We start from the raw sequence: 25,102 nt of genomic DNA on the forward strand, positions 1-25,102 counted from the left end.
CACAACGACTGATGGGTCAGAATGACCCGAAGATAACACAAGGGTTAAGACAGTGGAGATGGTTGTGGACTTTAGGAAGAATATAGCCCCACTCACTTCATCACCCTGTGCGACTCCCCAGTCAACACTGTGGAGTCCATCCGCTTCCTGGGCACTATCCTCTCCCAGGACCTCAAGTGGGAACTGAACATCAGCTCCCTCACCAAGAAAGCACAACAGAGGATGTACTTCCTGCGGTAGCCGAAGAAATTCAACCCTTCCAAAGACAATGATGGTGCACTTCTACACAGCCATCATTGAGTCAATCCTCACCTCCTCCATCACTATCTGGTACACTGCTGCCCCTGCCAAGGACAAGAGCAGACTGCAGCGTATCATCCAAGCTGCTGAGATTGGGTGATTGGGTGTAATCTGCCTTCCCTAGAGGACCTGTACACCTCTTGGTCCCTGAGGCGAGAAAGAAAGATTGTGGCCGACTCCTCCCACCCTGCACACACTGTTCCAGCCACGTTCCAGCCACTCCCCTCCGGCAGGAGGCTACGGTCCATCAGGACCAAAACCTAACACAACAAGAACAGTTTCTTTCCATCTGCAGCTGGCCTCATCAACAAGGCTAAGGTCTCTCATTGTCATGAAGACATTCATTGATTTAAGTCCATCCCTCACTATTGCACAAGTCATCTTGTCTCTACCAGTCACATTGCTAGTCTTATCTTATTTTATGTTTTACATTTGTTTTTGTGCTTTGTTAAGATTTGTGTTGTTAAGTGTTGTTAAGATTTTTAAAATTAAGACTATTGTACATAAAACACGAAATAACAATATCCATATATGTTTATTGTATGCACCTTCCTGCCACAGTAAATTCCTTGTTTGTGTTAATTTACATGGCGATTAAAGAAGTATTAGATAGTATCCAATTGCTGTGAAAGTACAAAGTCAATGAAGTGAATTGCCAAGTACAAGTTCAAGACAAAATCAACGTATTTATCATAGATCTATAAGGTGCAGGTGTCTGATACACTCAAGTTGAGCATCTGAGAAGACTGGACAACGAATACAGGAATCAGGGCAGTTAAATAGTATCACAATATGGGAGGTTTTACTCTCACAAGAAGCATCAGGGGGATGACAATCAACATAGCCTAGCCTTTGCAAGCACAGAAAGAGGACGCTGCATGCTAGATAGCTTTTGTTTAGACTTTAGATAGCGCTCCTAGAAATGGCCCTGACGTTCCATGTTCTCTTGAGCTAATATAGCAGGGTATAGTTCAAACATTGTTTATTATATTCAGAGCATTCCAAACAGTATAAAAGTAATCATTAGCTCGTTCATTTGTTATCTGCCGCTTGTCCAGGGGTCGGGTCGCGGGGGCAGCAACCTAAGCAGGAAGGCCCAGACTTCCCTCTCCCCGGCCACTTCCACCAGCTCTTCCTGGGGGACCCCGAGGCGTTCCTAGGCCAGCCAAGAGACATAGTCCCTCCAGCATGTCCTGGGTCTTCCCCGGGGCCTCTTCCCAGTGGGACGTGCCCAGAACACCTCACCAGGGTGGCGTCCAGGAGGCATCCTGATCAGATACCCGAGCCACCACAGCTGGCTCCTCTCGACACGGAGGAGCAGTGGTTCTACTCTGAGCCCCTCCCGGATGACCGAGCTTCTCACCCTATCTCTAAGGGAGAGCCCGGACACCCTGCGGAGACAGCTCATTTCGGCCGCTTGTATTCGCGATCTCGCTCTTTCGGTCACTACCCACAGTTTGTGACCATAGGTGAGTGTAGGAACGTAGATCGACTGGTAAATAGAGAGCTTCGACGGACCGATGCAGAGCCCGAATCACTGCGGACGCCGCACCGATCCGCCTGTCAATCTCGCGCTCCATTCTTCCCTCACTCGTGAACAAGACCCTGTAGGGGGTTAAATATTGGCCAAACAACCAAAACGAATTCCCCTATGGTTTAAAGGAAGATGGGAAACTGAACAGTGTATTAGCATGAACCAAATCATGCCAATACCAATAGAATTCCAGGTATTTGACTCTATGGGTTAAATCAGAGCAAGAATGGTCAAAGTACGGTTAAATGAAATACGCATTTAATGACATTGCAAATGAATGAAATCAATTACAAGGCAAACATGTTACAATATGAAAGCTTTAAATCTTACCTACTCTACCATGATCATTGTAAATCAGAGAGAAAACAAGAGGTGAGCAAGGAGTAGGACAGTAGGACAAGGGAGAACTGAGGTAGAAGGTCTCAGGAGATGAAGAATCCACAGAACAATGCATTACAATTCCCTTTATACACAAGACCAACCAATCAGACCAAATCTTGAATGGGGTTTGAGGGCCATCAAGTTGAGACCGTCCAGAAACTCCACACTTTAGCATATGAGAGGTGGGGGCAGGTTTGACACCCAGCCTTACAATCCTCCCTCTTGGAAACAAAAGCAAAACAGTGTTCTTGGGTCCAAAATAAACAAAACATAAATTACACAGCAATAATAAAATTAAATACAAGTTATACCAATCTACATTTACAGGTCAGGAACCATTGTGAGTTTAGCTAAAACATAGAACATTTACCACCAACTCTATAAAACACACAAAGGTACATACTGATCCACAATACCCAGTACTCATCCACACAAACCAACATAGGAACTCATGGATGGACAAACCATATGCACTATGCATATGCAGCTAAAGGAACTGGAGCAGCAACAAATAAACTGTCCCCAACGAATCTTTGAACTACAACAAAGACTAAACACAGGGGTAATACAGTAGGAATGAAGCAATATCACAATTTGGACCTGAATAAAGTAAATGTAAAAGATAGTTGGAATTGCATGTAATCACGTTAAAGAGTTTGTCTTGATAAAGGCTCAGCTTATGCTGCATGAAAAATGGGGGAGGCCTACCTTTCCCAGATCCCAACATTTGGACTCAGTGTGACCACTTCTTAGACAAGCACGACAAAATCTAACTTTGTTGTTGGCATAAAACAAGCGTGTGGGTGGAATAGGCATATTTCTACCAAGATCCCAACATCGCATTTCGGTATGTCCTTGTCTTTTACAGAAGTTACACTGTATATGAGGGGGCTGCTGGGGCTTGGGTTTTACCTCTGTCGCCATTTTTATGGCAGCAATGCGTGGCGGATCAGAAGCACGATGGTTCTTTGTAGAACGCGGTTTGGGAATTTGCGCACCAATTCCACTGTCTGTGTCTGAACACTCAGTAGTAGAATGTGAGCCAGCATGGCTGGTCTCTTCACTGCTGTTGTTAGCTGTGTGTTGCCTTGTGGCACAAAAAGGGGTCGCTGCTTTGAGGACAGAGTTGAGAAGACATTTGCCAATTAAATGTACACTAATCTTCAATGTTTGTTTCTTTTCTGCTTTCTTTTTATGGACTGCTACAGTTTGCCAATGTTCAATTATTTCAGCTAGCGTAAAATCAGTTTTAAGACCGTTCTTGTCTTTCTTGCTCAATTCAGATAACGTTCGATTAACGCTAACTTCTTCCCATAGGTTAACCCTTGTGTTATCTTCGGGTTATTCTGACCCATCAGTCATTGTGACCCACCGTCGTATTGCGACAAATTTACCTCATACAAAAACAAAGTGAAGCATTTTCTTTTAACTGTCGGGCTGTGTCAGACCCCCCACATTGGAATGGTTAAAAGAAAATTATTTGTATTTGTTTTTGTATTGGGTAAAATTGGGTAAACACAACGATGGTTCAGTATGAACCTTTGGGTCATGTGACCCGAAGGCAGCACAAGGGTTAAGTAATTTGTTAACTTCAGTTTCCCATTCCATTTTTTGTTCTTTTTATGCAGGAGCTAATATCAGAAACTAGTAATAGGCTTCTACCAACAGAACCAGGCGGAACACAATTAATGTACATTTGTAAATGCTTACTCACCGCACCATGGTTTGAAACGCCGGTATACCAAACTGTAACTGAATTGCTCGAAACATATCACGTAGTCGGGGTCACCAAAACTGTAGGGGGTTAAATATTGGCCAAACAACCAAAATGAATTCCCCTATGGTTTAAAGGAAGACACTAACCCTAAACTACTAAATAGATTTTAAAATAATACTGCAAATGTTTCCTTTAAGGGGCAGATTAATTAGTATGGTCAGACCTCAGACCCCTACTGGTACTTCCTCTAATTGGTGTAACCTGTACTGGTACTTCCTCTAATTAGCCTAACTTGTACTGGTACTTCCTGTAGTTAGTCTAAAAGCCTCAGTATACTCCAGTTTCGTACGTGTACGTATGTACATACGCGAAAGCTACGCATGGCGGCATTGTTCACATACTCCACCACCACACTCATTGTCAACATGGATGTTTTACATCTATGTCCACTAGGAGGCAGGTCAGCGACAAAACATATTGTGACTAAATACATTGCAAACTTATTCCGATTTTGTACAACAGCAATAGCCATGGCGACATAGGAGGTATCTTAAATGTATGTCTAATAGCTCACATATTTGCTCTTACCGCCGTTGTGTACTACTACTTCTTCACTATTTCCTGTATTTATCTCAGCACGTCAGAGGATCTTTGGTATACTGCACCTTGTATATGTGTACATTTAGGCCAGGGAGACATGCACAAAGTAGGCTACGCACCAAACAAAAGCTGGATGCGTGTGTAGTCATTTTGAGTATGTGTACAAGTAATAAGCTTGTAAGCGTGAAGTATATTTTGGCCTAAACCTGTATAGGTACTTTCTCTATTTAGTCTAACCTGCTACTGTAATAGCTATGACTATATTAACTAGTACTCTACCTCCCCAGCCACTCCACACCAGGATGAGGCGTCACTGTCAGGATGTGCAGCTCTTCGCTGCAACAGCACCCATCATCCTACAGGTGATACACACCACAGTTGTGTGTATGTTCGGCTGTATGTATGTAGTTTTAGCACTATTTCAGTGTGTCATACTTCACAGCACTACCCCCTGTACCGCGTCAGCGATGCTATGTGCAAAGGGACAGATGCAGCTTCACCTGAAGAGCGTCATCTGCTGTTCCAGGAGCGCTACGACGTGCTGTCCCAGGAAGCTTCTAATAAAGTGATCTTAGACACACACACACACAGTTCTATACTGGCCCTAATCCCATACAATGTGTCCTTATGGAAAGCATCTTCATTAATAAATATCGTATTCATTCAAGGAGCACAATGATTAATTTCCTTACCAATCAACAGCTACTCTGGTGGTTCCAGCCCCGCCTAATTCTCAGTGGCCACACCCACAGTGCCTGCAAGGTTGTCCATGACAACAGTTATCCTGAGATCAGCGTTCCTTCCTTTAGCTGGAGAAACCGAAACAACCCCAGCTTCATCCTGGTAACTATAGAAACAACCCTGTCTTCATCCTTGTCTCACTCTGCAGAGATGTTCCAGACTTCTCTCTCTTCCCTCTCTTCCCTTTTTCTCTCTTTTCCAGACTTCTCTCTCTTCTTGACTTCTTTCTCTTCCTGACTTCTTCCATGTCTCCCACTCTTCATGACTTCTCTCTCCTCCTGACTTCCTCTCTTCCAGAATGCATGTACGTGGTCACAGCTTTTGCAAGAAATTGTGATTGTTTTAACCTCTCTTCTCCTTCTCTCCGTTTCCTCCAGGGAAGCTTCTCCCCCAGTGCGTTCCAGCTGACTAAGTGCTTCCTGCCTGAGGAGAGCAGTGTGCTGGGGATCTACTGTGGCACTGCCCTGCTGGTGACTCTGCTGCTGGTGCTGATCCACTTGCCGTTGCTGGGTCCCGTGCACATCTCCAGCACCACCACTCTACTGGCCAAATACAAGGCCCTGTGATGCCAAGGAGAACTGGTCATAGTTAATGTATTGAAGTTTTGTATGTGTATATTTATGTTTTACAGAGAGAAAAAGAAGCAGGCAAAAAAAAAGATGTCTCCCCCCAAATTGAGTATGAACACAGATTTTTTTTCTGGTGTGCCTCTTTATTAAAATAAAAATAGTTTTTTGTATTCCTTAAAGGCCTGACACAAAAGTTGATCTCTCCTGTTTGTCACATGAAAAGCTGCAGTTGAGAACAGGCTACCTAACAGTGCTCACAATCCCACAATGCAGTAGTGCACAGGGGTCCTGCTCCCTCTGTAGAGCCATGTCTAAGTGTCTGCAAACACACACACACGCACACACTCTCACACACTGAAACAAACACTCTAATCTGCCTGCATGTGTCTGCAAACACACACACTTAAACATTCATTAATATGTATACGCATAGGCACACACATCACTATGTATAATTGTACATATAGATTTATAGAATATATGTAGATTTTTATAAATGAATATGTACATGTATATTAATATAAAATGCATATGTACAATGTACATATACAATGCGTGAGTACGTGTGTATATGTTAACATTACATGCATGCTTTGAAGCACACATACACACAAGTATACATCTCAAAAACACCTTAAGTCTAAAAAGATACTCCTACGCTTGTAAAACATCGCTGGCTGACAATTGGACACGTTAAGGTTTAAAGCTGAGTGTCAGGAATAACATTTTTGATAATCCAAAATGGTGGGTTTACTAGACATAGTTAACCCTGCCCTCAGAGAACGATGGATTAACTAGCCTTCAGACAGATGAAGGAGGCTAGTAGCTCTCTAAACATAACTTGTTTGTTTGCATATTATACAGATCCATGATGTTGAGAACCTGAGAGCCATGCTCCTAAAGAGAGCCACATCCCTTTATAAAGAGACACGCCTCCAGAGAGCCACACCTTCAAGCCTGCTCTGCTTCATTCAGCAGACATCTGGACAGCACACCTGTCAGCCAGCCAGTCAACATGTCTGACAGTTTTTCATTCAGCAACTAAGCAAGTCAGTCAGTCACACACATACACTCCAGCCCAATGTACAGGTACAGCCATTATCAAGGCACAAAGATAATCTACAACTATTTTTTTCTCCCCCCCCAAAAAAAATAAATGGAAAACTAAATAGAAAACAAATTACAAAAAGATTACATTACAATTTGTAGTTTGTACAGGATAATCAACCTTGATCAGTTTGCAAGATAAACAAAAACAAAAATATATTATTTATATATATACACTGTGTGTATATATATATGTGTGTGTGTGTATTTGTATATAAATCTACAGCCCAGAGCATCAGATCTGATCACAATATAAACTGGCAGAGAGGTTCTGTGGCTAGGACTTAATTTCCCAGCGTGCTGTAAAACCGTAGCTGCTCATGACACCCTCCCATCATCCTCTGGGTCCATCCATCATCCAACGCCCACTCCCTCAACAGTTTCTAACATCAACACCCAGGCAGCCTGAACAATTCTGGAAGTTCTAGAGCTAGAACAACACAACCAATTTGTTACTAACGTCTCTTAACCAACACATTACTAACTACTTCAAACCAACCTGTCACTATCTTGACCATCCCCAAATGATGAATCTGTATGTTGTCCTACCCAAGTTAACTTTTCTATTTAGTCCTACCAGTCAATAGCCCTAACTGTAATACCCACTAACCCCAACTAGTCACTTAACCATCACCCACCCAAACCAAAAAAATTCTCACACACACTCTCTCTCTCACACACGCACACACAAAGGGGGAAAGAGGAGAAGAAACAGGATAGTTGAGAGGAGTGAGAGAGAGACATTCAAGCATTGTAGTGCTGGAATCCCCTTGAACCAACACATGCTGATCCAGAGAACTGTCACAGACACATCAAACTCACAGCACACACACCCACAATCATGCCTCACACACTCAATCACAGCACACACACGCAATCACAACTCTCACACACACACACACACACACAATCACAACTCACACACACCAACTGAGCGTGCTGGTGCTGAGCCACCAGAGGAACAGCAGCAAGCAACAGGAGAAGGAAGAGGAAGGAGAGAGCAGATGAAGTAGAAGAACAGAGAGGCACTGGGGAAACATCACAGCCATAAATAAATCAACATCAACAATGTCAGCATGGTCTCTCTTAGTAGTAGTCTGCTTCTTCTAGGGGCTGTGGGTACGGGTTGGAGTGCAGGGACTGGCTGGGCTCCAATCAGGCTGCACCGATCACAAAAGTTCATATTGGCGGAGGTGCATTCTCTGGATAATGTCCCGACAATCATTGAAGACCCGGCGGATGTTTTCTGTGTCCACAGCGCAGGTGAAGTGGGGGTAACAGTAATGCTTCCCATCACCACTGGCTGTGCTAATCCTCTGTAGGAGAGAAACACACACAAAGGCAGGCAGATACACTCAGTTTAGAATAAAAAGATTGTCCTGTGTAAAGTGATTTAGTGACTGTAGCTGAATGTAGGTTGCAGGAAGGTCATACCAGGAACTCATCTCTGATAAAGAACTTGGCTCGGGTCACTTTGGGGTCCTCTCCTGCATCAGGAACAGCTAGGGACAAGGGATCAGAACTATAACCAAGACACAGGACCATGAAATCCACTCATGACCAGTGTGCGGCATGTGACAACTCCTCACCAACAGACGAGAGGTAACTCACTACTGCAGTTTGTCCGACTGACTGAATGTGGACATATACCGCCCTCTAAGTCCTCATCAAAGTGGCAAAGAATGCAGCTATCAAAATGAACAGGTCGCAGCCCTGGTAGCTGGTGTGCTAATGTAACTTACCATCTGCTGGTAGAGTGTAGCTGGTGTACTCAGGAAAATAGTCCTCTAGTTTAGACTTGCCAGCCAGAATCTTGTCGGCCAGCATGTCCTGCTTGTTGAGGAACAGGATTATTGAGATGGTCCGAAGAAATCTGGAGGAGAAGATGAGGTTGGAGAAAAGGAAGAAGAAGATGTTGAAGATAAGCATACAGCCTAGACATTGAGTGGATGTATAGATGTGTACTGTTTGTATAGATGTGTACTGTTTGGAGACTGACCTGTTGTTCCAGATGCTCTTAAAAAGGTCCAGAGACTCTCTAAGGCGGTTGGTGCTGTTGTCTTCCCTGATCACCATGTTATAACTGCTGCTCGCAGCCACAAAGATAATGGCTGTCACATCTAAGAGCACGCACAAACACACACACATGGGGCTGCTTTATAATCCCTATATTGGTTTCACCATCCTCATCATCAACTTTATCATCATACCATCTCAGATCTCACCATTAAAGCATTGGATCCATTTCCTTCTCTCGTCCCTCTGACCGCCCACATCAAACATGCTGGGAGAAAGACACACAGGAGACAGACAGACAGGTAAACAGGAGACATAGAGATAGATAAGTGAAAGACAAATAGACAGAGAGAAGGAGAGACAGCTTGGTTAGTATTATAACACATCAGTCTCTCACTCAAGTTAAACCTGAGATTTATCTTTACCGTGTCTGAGCACCAGGGGGAGTACTGTTACTGTAATAATGGTGGGGGTGGAGAGGGGACATTTACATTTGATACATTTAACAGATGCTTGTTTCCAAAGTGATGTACAAATTGTGCATAGAGAAAGTACAGCACAAGATCAAGGATCAGAAGTGTATAATTGTAGTCAAGAAACAATATTTTTTTGTATCCACAGTGCAAGGAACATATAAGCTCCCCTGCGGAGATGAACATTTACATTTAGCAGACGCTCTTATCCAGAGCGACCTACAGTAAGTACAGGGAAGTTCCCCTGAGGCAAGTAGGGTGAAGTGCCTTGCCCAAGGACACAACGTCATTTTGCACGGCCGGGAATCAAACTGGCAACCTTCAGATTCCTAGCCCGATTCCCTAACTGCTCAGCCACCTGACTCCCTGAACTTACTGGAAGTTGACTTTGTCCACCTGGAATCTGGTCTCAAAGATCCCTGAGGTTAGGACTCGACACCGCAGAAGGTCCTAAGGTTACAGCAGGTCAGAGGTTAAATGTCAAGTTACATCTAAACAAATATACCGTTCTATTTATGGCTTCAGTTTCTCACAAAGAAGCCAGCATGGCTGTGCTTGGCTACAACTGGTGTGTGTTCTGTATAAGGTGATGTCATACCTGATCTGTAGGTGTGTAGTCGTTGTGTCCCACAGAGTCAATTCTCTCCAAAAAGCTGAAAAACAAATCACAAAAAACAGGAATTAAAGATCCTGTAAAGTGGAATTAAAAACGAGATTCAAGTTCACCACACCACAGAATAATGTGTTATTAACTACCCATCAAAATTCAAAAAAAAAAAAAAGACAAATATGTTAAATTAGGCTTTGAAATCGTAAGAAAATCAGCAGTCTTCTCTGTTCGAGACTGGGGGGGCGTGTCGCCTGAAGGAGCTGAAGCTCCGCCCCTCACTGGAAGGCGCCACCTCTCTCACGTAAGCTACCTACGACCCAGATAATGGACGCTACGTCAAGCCGAACAAAACAGTATAGAATTAGAATTTATTTGTTCAATGAGTGAAACATACAGATGCATATAAATGAAATGTTCACCTGAGCTGTAACATAGGAGTAAAAATTGACACCAGAGACAGCAGACAGTGAGCTCTTCAACTACTTCTAGCACATTAGCTACCATTTCACCAAAATACCATCATTCTACACCGAGTAGCCTAATATCAAGTTAGCGGTTTGCACTAACTCATAGCAGAGATACCTCTGGAAAAGTTATCTAGTATAATTATAACAAGCACACAGAACTGAGTGATGAACTGCTGGCGGCGGTGGATGGTCCAGGTGCGGCCGGAGGATGAACGGCCGGGGGGGCGATGCTCAGTACGGCTCCGCGCTGCAAGAGAAGCCGTGTGTTGGTGAACCCCTTCTGTCTCTGGTCCATGTTAAAATTGTCCGCCGTGAAATGGTCAGTGCAGAGGCGGCTGTTGGAGTTTATCCGAAGCTTTCCATGAGCGTGGCTCTTCACAAAATCTATCCACCTATTTTTCCTTTCATTATCAATAGGGAACTTAAATTGCGTTGCAGCGCAGCTGGAGTTCTTGCATCAGGGAAGATGCAGTTGCGGGTGCTGGGACACATCCTGAAGCTATTTAGCTAGCTGATGTAAGCTACATTAACAGTACAGCAGGAGGAGCCATTCAGTTATCTGCCATAGATAGGTCGAAAGGACGTAGATAGGTAGTTTTTTGGCTCCGCCCATTAAAACCTGATCTGAAAACGGAAGAGAAACTGTTCTTCGGTCTAACTCGACATTTCAGTGCGACAAAGTTTTAGCGCTTTGCACATGCTTTCAGGAACTCATTTCACACGTATATAATGTACTTAAAAGCAAAACATGGAATTTACTTTACAGGATCTTTAACTGAGACTGAGGGGTTGAAGACTGAAGAACAGTGCAGTGCAGGAAGAGTATATAGTACATGTAGAGTGTTTAGTATATTGTACAGGTAGAGTATATAGTACAGGTAGCGTGTATAGAATATAGTACAGGTAGAGTGTACAGTATATCGTACAGGTAGAGTGTATAGTATATAGTGCAGGTAAAGTGTACAGTATATAGTGCAGGTAGAGGTATATAGTGCAGGTAGAGTATATAGTATATACCGTATTTTTCGGAAAATATGCCGCATTTTCTATAAACCGCATCCCACCAGAATGGGAGCTTTGTGTTTGTAAATCTGAGTATAAATTGCACTGGAATATATGCCGCACTTGATATGGAACGATGATACCAAGCAACACACGAGTATAGGCGATCTTACATCATGCCGTTGTATAACACACTTCGAAAACAAAAGTAAGTAAGTGCGTAATGTATGTTTTCTATTGCCTGGGAATGAATTAATATTTACCTTTAGTGAGTTCTAAATATTTCCGACGGTCCCCAAAGCGTAAGTTATTTTTCCCAAACGGTAGCTAGATAGCTTTAGTTAACTTTCTGGTCTAAGTTAGCTAGCATAATACTCGTAGCAATGCTACTACCATGCTAGTGTTACTTGTTAGCCTTCTCATTAATACACTTTGAAGCCATAGTAAAGCATTTGTGGCATAGTTTTTGTCCATCGTAAAATATTCAGTTGGAATGTTCGAAATCACCTATACTCCTTAACGGGTTAAATAGCATTCACAAAAAAAGTGTTTCTACTGTTGTTTTGTTATAAAAACGTGCTATAAGCCGCTTCAAAATATAAACCTATAAGCCACCAGACTCCTAAAAGGAGTCAGGTGGCTGAGCGGTGAGGGAGTCGGGCTAGTAATCCAAAGGTTGCCAGTTCGATTCCCGGTCATGCCAACTGACGTTGTGTCCTTGGGCAAGGCACTTCACCCTACTTGCCTCGGGGGAATGTCCCTGTACTTACTGTAAGTCGCTCTGGATAAGAGCGTCTGCTAAATGACTAAATGTAAATGTAAATGTAAACCGCACCACCACAAGAACAATTTAAAATTTCCGAAAAATACGGTAGTACAGGTAGAGTGTACAGTAGCCTATATAGTACAGTTAGAGTGTATAGTGTATAATACAGAGTATGTAGAGAGTATAGTATATAGTGCAGGTAAAGTATAGTACAAGTAGAGTATATAGTATATAGTGCAGGTAGTGTATAGTAAATGTATAGTGTATAGTGCAAGTAGAGTGAATAATGCAGGTACAGTGTATATTGCATGTAGCAGGTAGGGTATAGTGCAGATGTATAGTGGCATAGTGTACAGTGCATCTGTAAAGTATTCACAGCGCTTAATGTTTTCCACATTTTGTTATGTTTCAGCCTTATTCCAAAATTGATTAAATAAAATGTTTTCCTTGAGATTCTACACACAATACCCCCTAATGTCAAAGTGAAAATTGTTAGTTTTATATTTTTAATAGATAAAAAAATAAAATAAAAAGGACAGTATTCACAGCCTTTGAATAATACTTTGTTGAAGCACCTTTGGCAGCCATTACAGCCTCAAGTCTTTTTGAGTATGATGCTACAAGCTTGGCACACCTATTTTTGGGCAGTTTCTCCCATCTTCTTTGCAGGACCTCTCAAGCTCCATCAGGTTGGATGGGGAGCATCCAAGGTGATGCTGTAGGAATAGTATTGGCCAGGTGTTGAGCGGTGCCTGGTTCCCTCCAGACATGACGCTTGGCATTCAGGCTAAAGAGTTCAATCTTTGTTTCATCAGACCAGAACATTTTGTTTCTCATGGTCTGAGAGTCCTTCAGGGTGCCTTTTGGCAAACTCCAGACGGACTGTCGTGTGCCTTATACTGAGGATTGGCTTCCGTCTGGCCACTCTACCATACAGGCCTGATTGGTGGAGTGCTGCAGAGATGGTTGTCCTTCTGGAAGGTTCTCCTCTCTTCACAGAGCAACGCTGGAGCTCTGTCAGAGTGACCATCAGGTTTTTGGTCACCCCCCTGACTTAGGCCCTTCCCCCCCGATCGCTCAGTTTTTTCAGCGCCAGGAACTCGAGGAAGAGTCCTGGTGGTTCCAAACTTCTTCCATTTATAGGCTGCAAACTTCTTCCATTCATAGGCTGGACCCAGGTGAACCACGAAAAGTCTTTTAGAAAATGATTCCCGCTCCACAGTCTGGCATCTACACAATCTTTAGCTCATAAAAAAGAACGATTCGTGCTAAGCTACCAAAAAAAAGTTTGTCGCTGAAATTCCAGTCGATTATCGTTGCGTCTATGTTTTATGCAGAACTAGTTTCTTCAGAGCGTAATAGGATTTTGGTGGCACGGTTCGACACGTGATCGTTCTACACCAATAAGGAAGCTGCTTTTTGTCAACATGGATGGATATGTTTGGCAAATAGTGGATGGGAACTTGCACGTAACAGAAATTCGGCCCCTGACAGTGTTTTGCATGTGATACACTGCGGCTGCAAAAGTGCGTGTGAGACAGGCAGATGTTCATGTTTTTCTGCAGGACTGTGTTGCACAGACTTATGTCGTTGTTGTAATTGTGCCAACACAAAAGAAACTGAGGAACTGGGAGATAACTGTCCTGACACTGACAGTGAGGACTGAGTGTTCTTAATCTGTTATTCCTTATTCTGTTTTGTACAGTTTTATATATCATATTTCATATTTTTCATTACGATTGTTTTTATGGTTGATCAGTGTTTTCATTTGTGGAAGAATGAATGAATGTTACAACAACGACATAAGTCTGTCTCTCCCCCCCCCCAGGTTAATGTAATAGCCTAGTTTAATAACTAATGTAATATTGCACATATTTTCGTACTATTTCCCCTAAAGCAATAAGGTTAGGCTGCTTAGAGACCTTCCACTCATAAAGTATGTTCTAAATGGCATAAATGCTGCCAATTATTAATTGACGTATTAATAATTGACGTTGGTCAGTAGCCTATCGATTAAGGTACTCGAAAGCATGTACACTGTCTGCTTCATTTGCGCTTGATAGGCTAAGCATTCTGTAGCAAATAATAACAATAAACCCACTATTTATTAATGAAAACTTCTGCATAGTAATGCACTGAAAATACAAACGTAAGCAAAGGCAGCAATCACTATCGAATCAACAGACATGTGCAATTTAGCTAGCAGGGGAATAATACAGATCACCAGTTAACTTAATTTAAATTAGCAAGAATATAGACTAATACAATAACAGGTTTAAATTAACTGACAAGTTAGCTATACGACTTCTCAAAGACGCACAATCTCAACTGCGGTGTGCACGTATCCATGCTATTCTCCGACATGCACTCTAACAATCACATAAACGTCCTAACATTTTGTACAGCCCTATTTCTGATACCATGGCGGCAGAAATGTAGTCGTGGCGGGCCGCCACAGCAAAATAAACATAGGAAACACTAACGTGCAAGGTCCCATCCTCTATTTGACAACCATATCCATCCATGTTGACAAAAAGCAGCTACCTTATTGGTGTAGAAGGATCACGTGTCGAACCGTGCCACCAAAATCCTATTACGCTCTGAAGAAACTAGTTCTGCATAAAACATAGACGCATCGACAATCGACTGGAATTTCAGCGACAAACTTTTTTTTTGGTAGCTTAGCAGGACTCGTTCTTTTTTATGAGCTAAAGATTGTGTAGATGCCAGACTATGGAGCGGGTTGAAACGATAACAGGGTTCACCTTACGGCCTATTACGGATGATGGAGGCCACGTGCTCATTGGGACCTTCAATGCGGCAGACATTTTTCTGTACCGTTCCCCAGATCTGTGCCTCCAAACAATCCTGTCTTGGAGGTCTACAGTCATGGCAAAGGCTGTGAATAATTATTAACATGTAATTTTTTGTTTTGAATTTTTGATATAAATAAAAAATAATTGAAGCATAAATGTAAAAGGGCTTGTGGTATTGTATGTAGAATTTTGAGGAAACAAATGTATTTGATCAATTTTGGAATACAGCTGTAACAGTCAAGCGCTGTAAATACTTTCCGGATGCACTGTATGGTGTATTGTGTAGAGCAGTGACCCCCAACCTGTGGGCTGCCAAACCAATGAATTAAAATAAATAAATATATATATACACTGTTGGTAAATGATTATAATTTGTTATTTATTATTTTAATGTGTTGTACTGTATTGTGACTATGCTTAATGTGGCTGCGAAGACACCTTAATTTCCCCATTGGGGATTGAAATTAGAAATTTTTTACATTTAATCAAAATTACATGTAGCCTTTAATTCATCATGACCGAAGTGCCAATAGTTATGCTTGGCATGTTGACGGTAGCCCAACTGACATTCCCGCATTAACTTGAGTTTTGCATAAGCCCACTTCAATGTAGCAGTTTGCTATTTAATGTTATGTTATATGGAACTATAGGAATGGTTGTAGTTACACAGGTTACCTCTCTTGACAATGTGTGCTTACTGTGTTGCTGATGGACACTTTGTCTTCTTTGATCGCTCAGATACATTTTGCTGTGAAAGCGAACTGTTTGTTCCAGTGGTGTTGTTAAATGTGTGAGGAGTGCAAATTAACCCTTGTGTTATCTTCGGGTCATTCTGACCCATCAGTCATTGTGACCCACCGTCGTATTGCGACAGATTTACCGCATACAAAGACAAAGTGAAGCATTTTCTTTTAACCGTTGGGCTGTCTCAGACCCCCCACATTGCAAAGGTTAAAATAAAATTATTTTAATTTGTTTTTGTATTGGGTAAAATTGGGTAAACACAACGATGGTTCGTTATGAACCTTTGGGTCATGTGACCCGAAGGCAGCACGAGGGTTAAGTGAATGGATGTGTTGGGGGCCTGCAAAAGTATTTGAGTTAATGCAAGTGGGCCGCAAAGTGGAAAAGGTTGGGAATGGCGTGTAGAGTGTAGATAGTATATTGTAATAGTGTAAAGTGTATATTGTAATAGTGTAGATAGTATATTGTAATAGTGTAGTGTATATTGTAATAGTGTAGAGTGTATATTGTAATAGTGTAGTGTATATTGTAATAGTGAGTGTATATTGTAATAGTGTAGAGTGTATAGTGCAGAGTGTATAGTGCAGTGTAGCAGGTAGTGTCTCCAGCTGAGGGAGACAGAGTGCAGCACTAGCATAGTTACCCTAACCCATAGTTAGTGTCCCTCTCTTCCTGTTTAGTGCTTACATAAGATAGTTCCCGTCAGAGCCAGACAAGAGCTGCTGCCTCAGCACACTAGTGTCTTCAGTTTCAGAACATACACACACCCGACAGATAGGCATACTGTACACACACGCCAGGTGACATACACAGAAACATATACATAAAACATGCATACACATTCGTAACACTGTAGATCAAAAGTACAAATCCATAATGGTATACATCATGTGGGATAAAAGCAGATACTAAACAAATACATTATTATTGTAGGAGCTAAACAGCCATTACAATGATTATTTATGTCACAGGAATGAGGGTTAGCAATCATCAGTACTAGATAATCTGTCCTTCCTGTAAACACCACTGTTTTAGCATAAAGCACTGTTTTAGCATAAAGCACTGTGTTAGCCTAAAGCACTACGGTAGCATACAATACTGTGTTAGCATACATCATTGTGCACAGCACTGTGGTAACATTAAGCACTGTATTAGCAGGAAGCACTGTTAGCATGCAGCACTGTGGTAGCATACAGCATTGTGGTAGCCACTGATAGACTTGTTTCCTTAAGGGAGACCCCTATGTATCTGTACACAGAGGGCAGAGATATTGTCATTGGAAACCAGATAGCCAATCTACACTTTGACATGGTTACAGTGACACTATTGTGCGTCATGGCATTGAGCACACACACTTACACACACATAGATGCACATACTTACACACACACACACACACGTAAATGCACACACACACACACACAGAGAACACACTCCCTAGTCTGTATGATCCATGTATAATAAGTAACTTCCTGAGGGAGAAAGAACTGAGATGACGCCACACGTCATGTGACTCAATGATGTGACACAACACTGCTACCACTCTCCACAGATAAGAGCAGGACAGACTGTCCAAGCCTCACGGCCACACACACATACACTGTTTACTACCAGTAAGAGTACCTGTGAGGATTCTAACAAACCTCTCTGGATGGTTATCTAAAGCCTAATGGACCAATTAGCTTGTACCCTGAGGTTCTGTAACACAACACATAGAAACTCAACTGGGAAAGATGATTGTGAGAGTTGGGTTAGTGCTGGGTTGGGATGAGGTTCATGTTGGGTTAGGTTTGGGTTAGACTTGAGTTAAAGTTGGGTTAGGGTCAGGTTAGTGCTGGGTTAGTGTTGGGTTAAGTTTGGGTTAGGGTCACGTTAGTGTTGGGTTATTTTGGGGTTAGGCTCTGGTTAGGGTTGGGTTAGGTTTGGGTTAGAAGCTGGCTGCATGGTGAAAACAGGATATGAATGTCACCTGAGAAATAACAAAGCTGTTATGGTGAGAGTGCATGAGACGGGTGAGTGTGTGTGTGTAAGGGATAAGTTGTGTTCTGCACTATAAACACAACCTATGATTGTGGGTCAATGCCTGCAGAACTGTAATGGGACCCGTGAGATACAGACATCAGAAAAGCAAAGGAAGACAGAGAGGCATACAGAAAGGCAGACAAGCAGACAGAGACAGGCAGGCAGCCAAAGAGCAGGCAGCCAGACAGAGAGGCAGACAGAGGAAGGCAGACTGACAGAGAGGCAGGTAGACAAACATAAAGGCATGCATACAGAGGCAGGTAGACAGACAGAGAGGTAGGCAGACAGAGAGACAAGGTTTGAAAAAACAGACAGAGCAGACATTGAGTTAGGTGAGAGAAGGGATATAGAGAGGGACTAAGATAAGATGATGTATACTCACAACTGTGCACAATCAATGAGCTGGTATTCATTGGAGCGTTCGAAGCAAGCCTTCACCCCCTCGTCCTCCCACAACTGCTTGGCATGTTGAAAGAACTCCTGGTCCAGAGACGCATAAAGAAAGACTGTTGAGCAGGGAGACTGACGAGGAGAGGGACACACTCACTGTGACAGGGATTCATAGACTGTTCCTTTTGACAAAGCCCTGTTCTTAAAAGTAAATACATATGAACTAATTGTTCCAGTAATAAAAACAATTCTAGCATATTGTTAATTGGTGTAATGATACTGTCAAGTCACAATTTGATACAATTCACGATACTGGGTTCATGATACGATTTTGAGGTAGAGAAAAAAACATGCAAAAGAATGCACAAACTACAGTGCATCGTTAAAGTATTCACAGCGCTTCACGTTTGCTACATGTTGTTGTGTTACAGCCATATTTCCAAAATTTCTTAAATTCATTTTTTCCCCTCAAACTTCTACACACAATACCCATAATAATAACAATGTGAACAGGTTTTTGGAATTCAGAATTGACGGTACCATGTTTTAAGTAAGTGCCAGACTTATTATATAATTAGCTATAGCCTATATACATTTCTAAGCCTAAAGGTCATGGAAATGTTGCGCTGAATGCAACTGCTTGTTGTAGTCTCAGGATATAGGTTGTGCTGAGCTGTAGGCTACCATGTTGCGTTATGAGACATCTTTTTTTTATGCAAAGTTGCACTTGGTTACCTGTATAGCTTTTAGTGTTTTGTATTCTGTTGGGCTGGTTGTGTTATGTTCTATATTTAATTGTATTACTGGCATTGGCTCTTTGGCTTTTCCCCTGCAGAATATGGAACGTTAAGCCTGCTGTTATTTTGATTAATTCGGTATGTAACTGAATGTCTCCTTGTGGAAACCAAATGCCCGCCCATCCGTTTAGTTCTGGAACCGAGTCTGCCGCCATGTAGGGCATTGACAAGACAAATGCAAAGAAAAAAACTTTGTAGCTAGTAGGGATTTAACAAAATTGTTAGCCCACGGTTCAATACATACCTCTGTTTTTTAACCTAAGTTTTTGGTTCTGTTCGGTTCTGATGTTTTGGCACCTCGGTGTTTTTTGTTATTCTATGCTTAGGCGACAGGAACAGTGAAAGGTTAAGGAGACAAAATATGATTTTTTTATTGCAATATTCTTTATTTTAGCAAAGCAAAAAAATCCCAGCACGTAGACTACAGTGTTGAGAATATTGCGGCATTGTCGCTTGATTTAGTGACTTTCTGCTACTTTGGAAATCTTCTGGTGAGATTATTTTGGCAACATTGTTGGAATTTTTTTTAATGCATAGCCCCAAAAAAACGCAAATCACAAGCCAGCATTGAACGGTGGATGTCGTATCAAACTGTTGAATATTATATTCAAAATTGTGTCATCCCTAGTAGCTAGCTAGTGCCATCTTAGCCTCGGCTGGCAGCCGAGGCTGGCAGCCGAGGCTGCAGGTAGGCAAATGGCCCTATAGAAAGAGAGAGGGCAGGTGAAGAAGATCTGGATAGGTAGCTAAGATTAGAAGTGGACCGTATATACTTTGTGACATATCTACGTCTACGAGTGTTGTAATGAACGGGAATGCTGAAGAAACACATGCTAGCTATGAATATGTTCTAGGTAGAATAGAATACAGATAGGGTGATACTTATCAGAAGAGGTGATCCGGCCTCGTTGGCCATCCTCGTTGGCCATCCTCGGTGGACTCCCGCAGGTAGACTCCCTGTCTTTGTTCGACCGAGTCTTTGTGCACCGAGGCTGCCAGCCGAGGCTTGTAAAACTTTGTCTCAAGGACAGAGGGTAAGGGTATAGCAGCTAAATTGGTCAATAGGTAGCTAGCTAGAGGTCGAGTTTCAGGGTACCCGCCACCAAGTGAGACCCTGGCTTTGTTTACACAATTAGGGCCATTGTCAGCTGCGCCTTTAGCATATTTAAGGTGGCTAGCACCGCAGTGGCAGCCTCGGCTGGCAGCCTCGGTGCACAAAGACTCGGTCGAACAAAGACAGGGAGTCTACCTGCGGGAGTCCAACGAGGCCGGATCACCTCTTCTGATAAGTATCACCCTATCTGTATTCTATTCTACCTAGAACATATTCATAGCTAGCATGTGTTTCTTCAGCATTTCCGTTCATTACAACACTCGTAGACGTAGATATGTCACAAAGTATATACGGTCCACTTCTAATCTTAGCTACCTATCCAGATCTTCTTCACCTGCCCTCTCTCTTTCTATAGGGCTCTGGAACTGCCAGTCTGCTGTGAACAAGGCAGACTTCATCCCGGCGTTTGCATCCCATGCTTCTCTTCACGCCCTTGCACTGACAGAGACATGGATCCGCCCAGAGAACACTACATCTCCAGCTGCTCTCTCCGTCAACCACTCGTTCTCTCCCTCACCCCGCTCAACCGGGCGAGGTGGTGGGACAGGTTTGCTTCTTTCCCCACATATTACACATCCACCTAGGGATGGGGATCGTTAATTTTTTATCGATATCGATACCATTTGAGACTGCTTAACGATCCAAGTCTTTATCGATAACACTATCGATACTTTTCTGTGGTGAGCTTGAGCTAGCCACCATCTAAATGAATGAAATGAATTTGGCAAATGTTAAACATATAGCAGCACCCACACAACCCACGCCACACTTTATGTAAACAAGATTACTGAACAACATTTATAACAATAACTTAAGTAAAACAGATGTAAAATAGAACAAGGGGAACGTGTTGCTGTCAGGAGGAGGCTGGATAAAAGGAGCACATATTGGGACAATGGATCCTGGCTCTGGCTAAATCTACAATTGTCCACTACAGATGTACTATCCACAACCTGGATGAGTCACTAGTATAAATGACTGTGATTGGTTGGTTGACAAAAAGTGACATTGACAAGCCGTCATTGTTCAAGACGTTATGAAAAGTTTAACACGTTTCAACAAAAGGCACCTGATATAGCTAAATGACCAACTAACCCAACCCTTCCTTATCTCATCCCTGTTATTGTTTAACAAGATGCTTAAGCAGCCCACAGAGCCATGCTCCCGGTGATTATGTTTTGAATGATCAGCAGCGGGGCGGGGGAGGCTAGTCTTTACTCACACACTGATTGTGCTCACGAAATTTTTTTCAGGTTCGCGCACGCATCAAATTTTAGGGGCATATGCGAGTGAAATAGTTGCACTGTAGAGCCCTGGCTCTTATTTTTTAGGCTTATTATTGTCAACGATACTTGCTTTGAAGTTGGGGTGCGCTGACTGCGCTCACCATGCATTCCTTGGGTGGAGGAGGATTGTCCTGCAACGGCAGCTGGAGTTGGCACCGTTGCTTCTCGAAGACAGTCAAATGTACTGCATTTTACCTTTAGCTGATGCACAACGTTGGTGCTTATTCATTGAAAAAGTGTTCCTTACAATAAATTATCTTCGAACATATATTACACGTCGCTTCGTCCTTATCTTTGGCTTTATTAAAGGTGACATGACATGAAAACTTCACTTTAGGAGGTTATTTAACATTAATATGAGTTCCCATAGCCTGCCTTTGGTCCCCCAGTGGCTAGAATTTTCGATCGGTGTAGACCAAGCCCTGGGTGTTCTTCTCCGCCTTTCAGAAAATGAAAGCTCAATTGCTCTGTTTGAAAATCTCCTCTTTGTTACGTCACAAGGAGGAAGGTTACCTCCCCTCTCTCTGCTTTGCCCGCCCAGAGAATCTGGCCCGCCCATAAGAAACTGAGCTACGACCGTGCAAGTGTTTTTATCCTCGAGAGACATCATGGCTTGCAAACGAACGAAGCATTACATTTGCTCAGTTTGGATGTACAAAGGAAAACAAAAATCTTTTTACAATTCCTTCATCCAAGCCTCTGAAGACCCAGTATCTTAATTTTATTTTCTCTGGAAATGCGCCTACACAACTTCTGTTGTAGGCGCATTTGTTTTGTATGTCTGCGCCAAACACTTCAGCCACAACTGTTTCCTCAACTTGAGCTAATACAAAACTGGCCTTGCTGAAATTTAATTCTGGATCAGTACTAACTCTCCTTCGTCCAGCTACTAACCTCGGACAAGTATGCATATCATGGGGGTCAGATGGCTGAGCGGTTAGGGAATCGGGCTAGTAATCAGAAGGTTGCCGGTTCAACTCCCGGCCGTGCAACACAACGTTGTGTCCTTGGGCAAGGCACTTCACCCTACTTGCCTCGGGGGGAATGTCCCTGTACTTAATGTAAGTCGCTCTGGATAAGAGCGTCTGCTAAATGACTAAATGTAAGTAAGTTAACTAACGCTATATCATTTTGTAGCTTTACTGTATATGGTTACCTAGCTTGCTACCCTTAGAATGTGGCTGTAACATTAGCTCTGCAGCTAACAGCTGAGATACTGTCGCTAATGGAAAGGTAGATTGCATCAAGTATGTGTGTGAATACACATGCTGTAACGTGAGTGTTGTACACTTCTTTGTTATTTGGATAACCTGTACCTGTCGTTCCCCCCGACTGATCCGGGGATCTCAGCTAGGATCGAGGCCTGCCTCACAGACATCTCCGCCTGGATGACCAAGCACCACCTGCAGCTGAACCTCACCAAAACAGAACTCCTCATCATCCCGGCCAAACCCCTCCATCTCCCACGATCTCTCAATCACCCTGGGATCGGCGACGGTGACCCCTTCATCCTCTGCCCGGAACCTCGGGGTGACCATGCATGACGAGCTCTCCCTCACAGCCCACATTGCTGAGGTCTCCCGGTCGTGTAGATTCACCCTCTACAACATCCGGAAGATCAGGAGATACCTGTCTGAGCACTCCACCCAGCTGCTAGTCCAAGCACTTGTCCTCTCAAAGTTGGACTACTGCAACTCGCTGCTCGCCGGTCTCCCAGAATGCGCAACCCGCCCTCTCCAGAGGATTCAGAACGCAGCGGCCCGTCTGGTCTTCAATCTACCCAGACGCTCCCATGTTACCCTGCTCCTCATCTCCCTCCACTAGCTTCCCATCACGGCCCGTATCAGATTTAAGACTCTGGTACTGACCTTCCGAACCCTTCTGGTGGTCCCATCGCTCAAGAGCGCCCGCTCCCAACACAAGCTCTTCTCCTGTCTGGCCCCCCAATGGTGGAATCAACTCCCCACCTCCATCAGGGACACTGACTGTCTCCCCACCTTCAAGAAAAGGCTCAAGACGCACTTGTTCCGGGAGTACAACAGCACTTAGGAATGCTTGGCTGGACCTGATGTTAGTTTCCTCCAGGATCACAGTGACTCTTATTGAGAGACTTGTTGCTCTTGTTGGTTAGTTGTAACGGTTGTTAAATTCTTGTACTCACTGTGAAATATTTGACTGTTGATTGTTTTTCTACAGGTACACTCTTGCATTTTTTGAGTTTCATGTTGTTTAATTGTAACTTGTTTAACTGGCTGCTCTTTTGGTTCTTCCCTTTGGCACTTATTTGGTTTTTCACAATGTATGCTTTATGTTTTGGCTGCTCGCAATGTTTGGGGCTATCTCGTTGTTATGATCAGTGACCTATGCTCTTTTGTAAAGCTCTCTCTTGGAAGTCACTTTGGATAAAAGCGTCTGCTAAATGTGTAAATGTACAATGTATTCATATATTCCTAGTATTGGTCCAATGAATTTACTTCCTGGTTAATATAAATAAATGACAAAAGTGTTTCATGGTCTCTGTAGCGGGAACCTTTCCTCCCATTCTCCCCTCCTACCATCCTTCCTTCCTCCCATCCTTCCCTGCTCCCTTCCTCCTGTCCCCCCACCAGTCTATCAATTTTCCCAATCTTCCATCCATCCATCCATTCGCCCTTCTTTCTGTCATCTCTTCCAACCCCCCCTCCCCTTCCTTCCATCCTCCCCTCCTCCTGAGTGAGCAAGAGACGATGAGGGAGTTCTTAGAGGTACTTGTTTTCTCCTTCAGTGTCTTTAGAGAGTGCCTGTGGATCCGGTAATGAGGCCCCTAGTGAGGTCAAACAACACACCTAATAATCACAATATCATGCCTAATCACCACAATATGTCACAATATACTATGTAATCTTCAAAATATACTGCATGGCATCAACAATATAACATATACTATATAATAACCATCCTTTGATACTGTACATGATCAATATGAAAGCTCCAAAACAGAGAGAGAACAATGTTACAAAGAGACAGAGCAACACCACAGAGACAAAGCAACACGATAAAGATATAGTAACAGCACAGAGATAGATAGAACACCATAGAGAGACAGAGTAACAATATAGAAAGCTAGAGCACTACGGAGATAGACAGAACAACACTACAGAGAGACAGAACAACACTACAGAGAGACAGAACAACACTACAGAGAGACAGAACAACACTACAGAGAGAGACAATGACACTACAGAGAGATAGAGCAACATTACAGAGTCAGAGAGCAACACTAGAGTGTAAGGCGGATGTATGTGTATGGACTGTGTATAAAGGCTGTGTGTAGAGGTTGTGTGTTTAGGGGCTGTGTGTGTTGATGATGTGTGTGTAGATACTTTGTGTGTAGATGATGTGTGTAGAGGTTGTGTGTGCAGGGGCTGTGTGTAGATTATGTGTGTAGGGGCTGTGTGTAGATGCTGTGTGTGTAGAGGTTGTGTGTGCAGGGGCTGTGTGTAGATTATGTGTGTAGGGACTGTGTGTAGATGCTGTGTGTATAGAGGTTTTGTGTGTAGGGGCTGTGTGTAGATGATGTGTGTAGGGCCTGTGTGTGTAGATGATGTATGTAGATGCTGTGTGTAGGGGCTGTGTGTGTAGATGATGTATGTAGGGGCCGTGTGTATATG

General features: G+C 43.0%; 2 protein-coding genes across 4 annotated transcripts in view; one reads left to right on the forward strand and one right to left on the reverse strand.

Annotated features, from left to right (window-relative positions):
- The window catches only part of mppe1 (metallophosphoesterase 1), an 81,395-nt gene extending 74,413 nt beyond the window's left edge, over positions 1–6,982 (forward strand). Inside the window, exons 6-9 of the mRNA XM_062479061.1 lie at positions 4,820–4,894; positions 4,975–5,097; positions 5,235–5,375; positions 5,651–6,982. Coding sequence (XP_062335045.1) covers positions 4,820–4,894; positions 4,975–5,097; positions 5,235–5,375; positions 5,651–5,839 — 528 coding nt within the window. The 3' untranslated portion in view covers positions 5,840–6,982. The remainder of the gene's footprint in view (positions 1–4,819; positions 4,895–4,974; positions 5,098–5,234; positions 5,376–5,650) is intronic.
- Positions 6,983–7,117: 135 nt separating this feature from the next.
- The window catches only part of LOC134034617 (guanine nucleotide-binding protein G(olf) subunit alpha-like), a 43,164-nt gene continuing 25,179 nt past the window's right edge, over positions 7,118–25,102 (reverse strand). For 2 of the 3 annotated variants that reach the window (XM_062479059.1, XM_062479060.1), the window contains exons 5-12: positions 18,248–18,345; positions 10,037–10,091; positions 9,815–9,888; positions 9,175–9,233; positions 8,949–9,069; positions 8,692–8,822; positions 8,384–8,451; positions 7,118–8,265 (exon numbers count right to left, since the gene is read on the reverse strand). In XM_062479059.1, coding sequence (XP_062335043.1) covers positions 8,119–8,265; positions 8,384–8,451; positions 8,692–8,822; positions 8,949–9,069; positions 9,175–9,233; positions 9,815–9,888; positions 10,037–10,091; positions 18,248–18,345 — 753 coding nt within the window. In that variant the 3' untranslated portion in view covers positions 7,118–8,118. The remainder of the gene's footprint in view (positions 8,266–8,383; positions 8,452–8,691; positions 8,823–8,948; positions 9,070–9,174; positions 9,234–9,814; positions 9,889–10,036; positions 10,092–18,247; positions 18,346–25,102) is intronic. The other variant, XR_009932250.1, reaches the window with a different exon arrangement.

This window comes from Osmerus eperlanus, chromosome 15 (genome assembly GCF_963692335.1).
Source record: "Osmerus eperlanus chromosome 15, fOsmEpe2.1, whole genome shotgun sequence".
Taxonomy (NCBI): Eukaryota; Metazoa; Chordata; class Actinopteri; order Osmeriformes; family Osmeridae; genus Osmerus; species Osmerus eperlanus.